General features: G+C 46.0%; 1 protein-coding gene across 1 annotated transcript in view; it reads right to left on the minus strand.

Annotated features, from left to right (window-relative positions):
• kcnh3 (potassium voltage-gated channel, subfamily H (eag-related), member 3) overlaps positions 1-439 on the minus strand; it is a 77,359-nt gene extending 76,920 nt beyond the window's left edge. The window contains exon 1 of the mRNA XM_013914169.1: positions 283-439. Coding sequence (XP_013769623.1) covers positions 283-439 — 157 coding nt within the window. The remainder of the gene's footprint in view (positions 1-282) is intronic.
• Positions 440-663: the final 224 nt, after the last annotated feature.

Here is a 663-nt window from a genome sequence, read left to right on the forward strand (position 1 = left end):
AGGAAAGATCTTCTTCAGTGTTTTGGCGAGAAGGCTATCTACCTTCCTGCAAAGAAACAACTATATTGACACATCAGTGCAGAGGCTTCTCGGGATGTCTGGAGCATGCCAGCGTCGTCTGGCACCAGATTCAAACTGCCAAGAAAGAACGAAGAGACCTTTATGTGGTCTTTTTAGACCTAGCCAACGCCTTTGGGTCAGTTCCACACAAGATCTTGTGGATGGCCTTCAACTATTTCAGCGTACCAAACCACATCACAGGACTGGTCAAGACCTACTTACAGTTTTGTGTGACAGCTGAGAACACCACCACAGCCTGGCAGCACCTGGAAATTGGAGTAATGGCACGCTGCACAATTTCCCCTCTGGCAGTTATCATGGCAATGAAGTTGGTCATGCGGTCATAGTGGGAGGTGAGAGACTCAAGAGTGGCCTTCATCTTCCTCCCATCAGGGTCTACATGGACATGACCATCATTACAACAACAAAACCATGTACTAGGCGATTGCTACAGAAGCTTCAGGAAAACATAGAATGGGCAAGAATGGAGTTTAAGCCAAGTAAATCTCACAGCATCTCCATCATAAAAGGAAAACTGACAGTCGAGCAATTCTATATCAGTGGAGAACCAATTCCAACAGTCTTAGAGAAGCCCCATAAAGA

This window comes from Pundamilia nyererei, unplaced genomic scaffold (assembly GCF_000239375.1).
Source record: "Pundamilia nyererei isolate P.nyererei 1_Seehausen unplaced genomic scaffold, PunNye1.0 scaffold00176, whole genome shotgun sequence".
NCBI lineage: Eukaryota > Metazoa > Chordata > Actinopteri > Cichliformes > Cichlidae > Pundamilia > Pundamilia nyererei.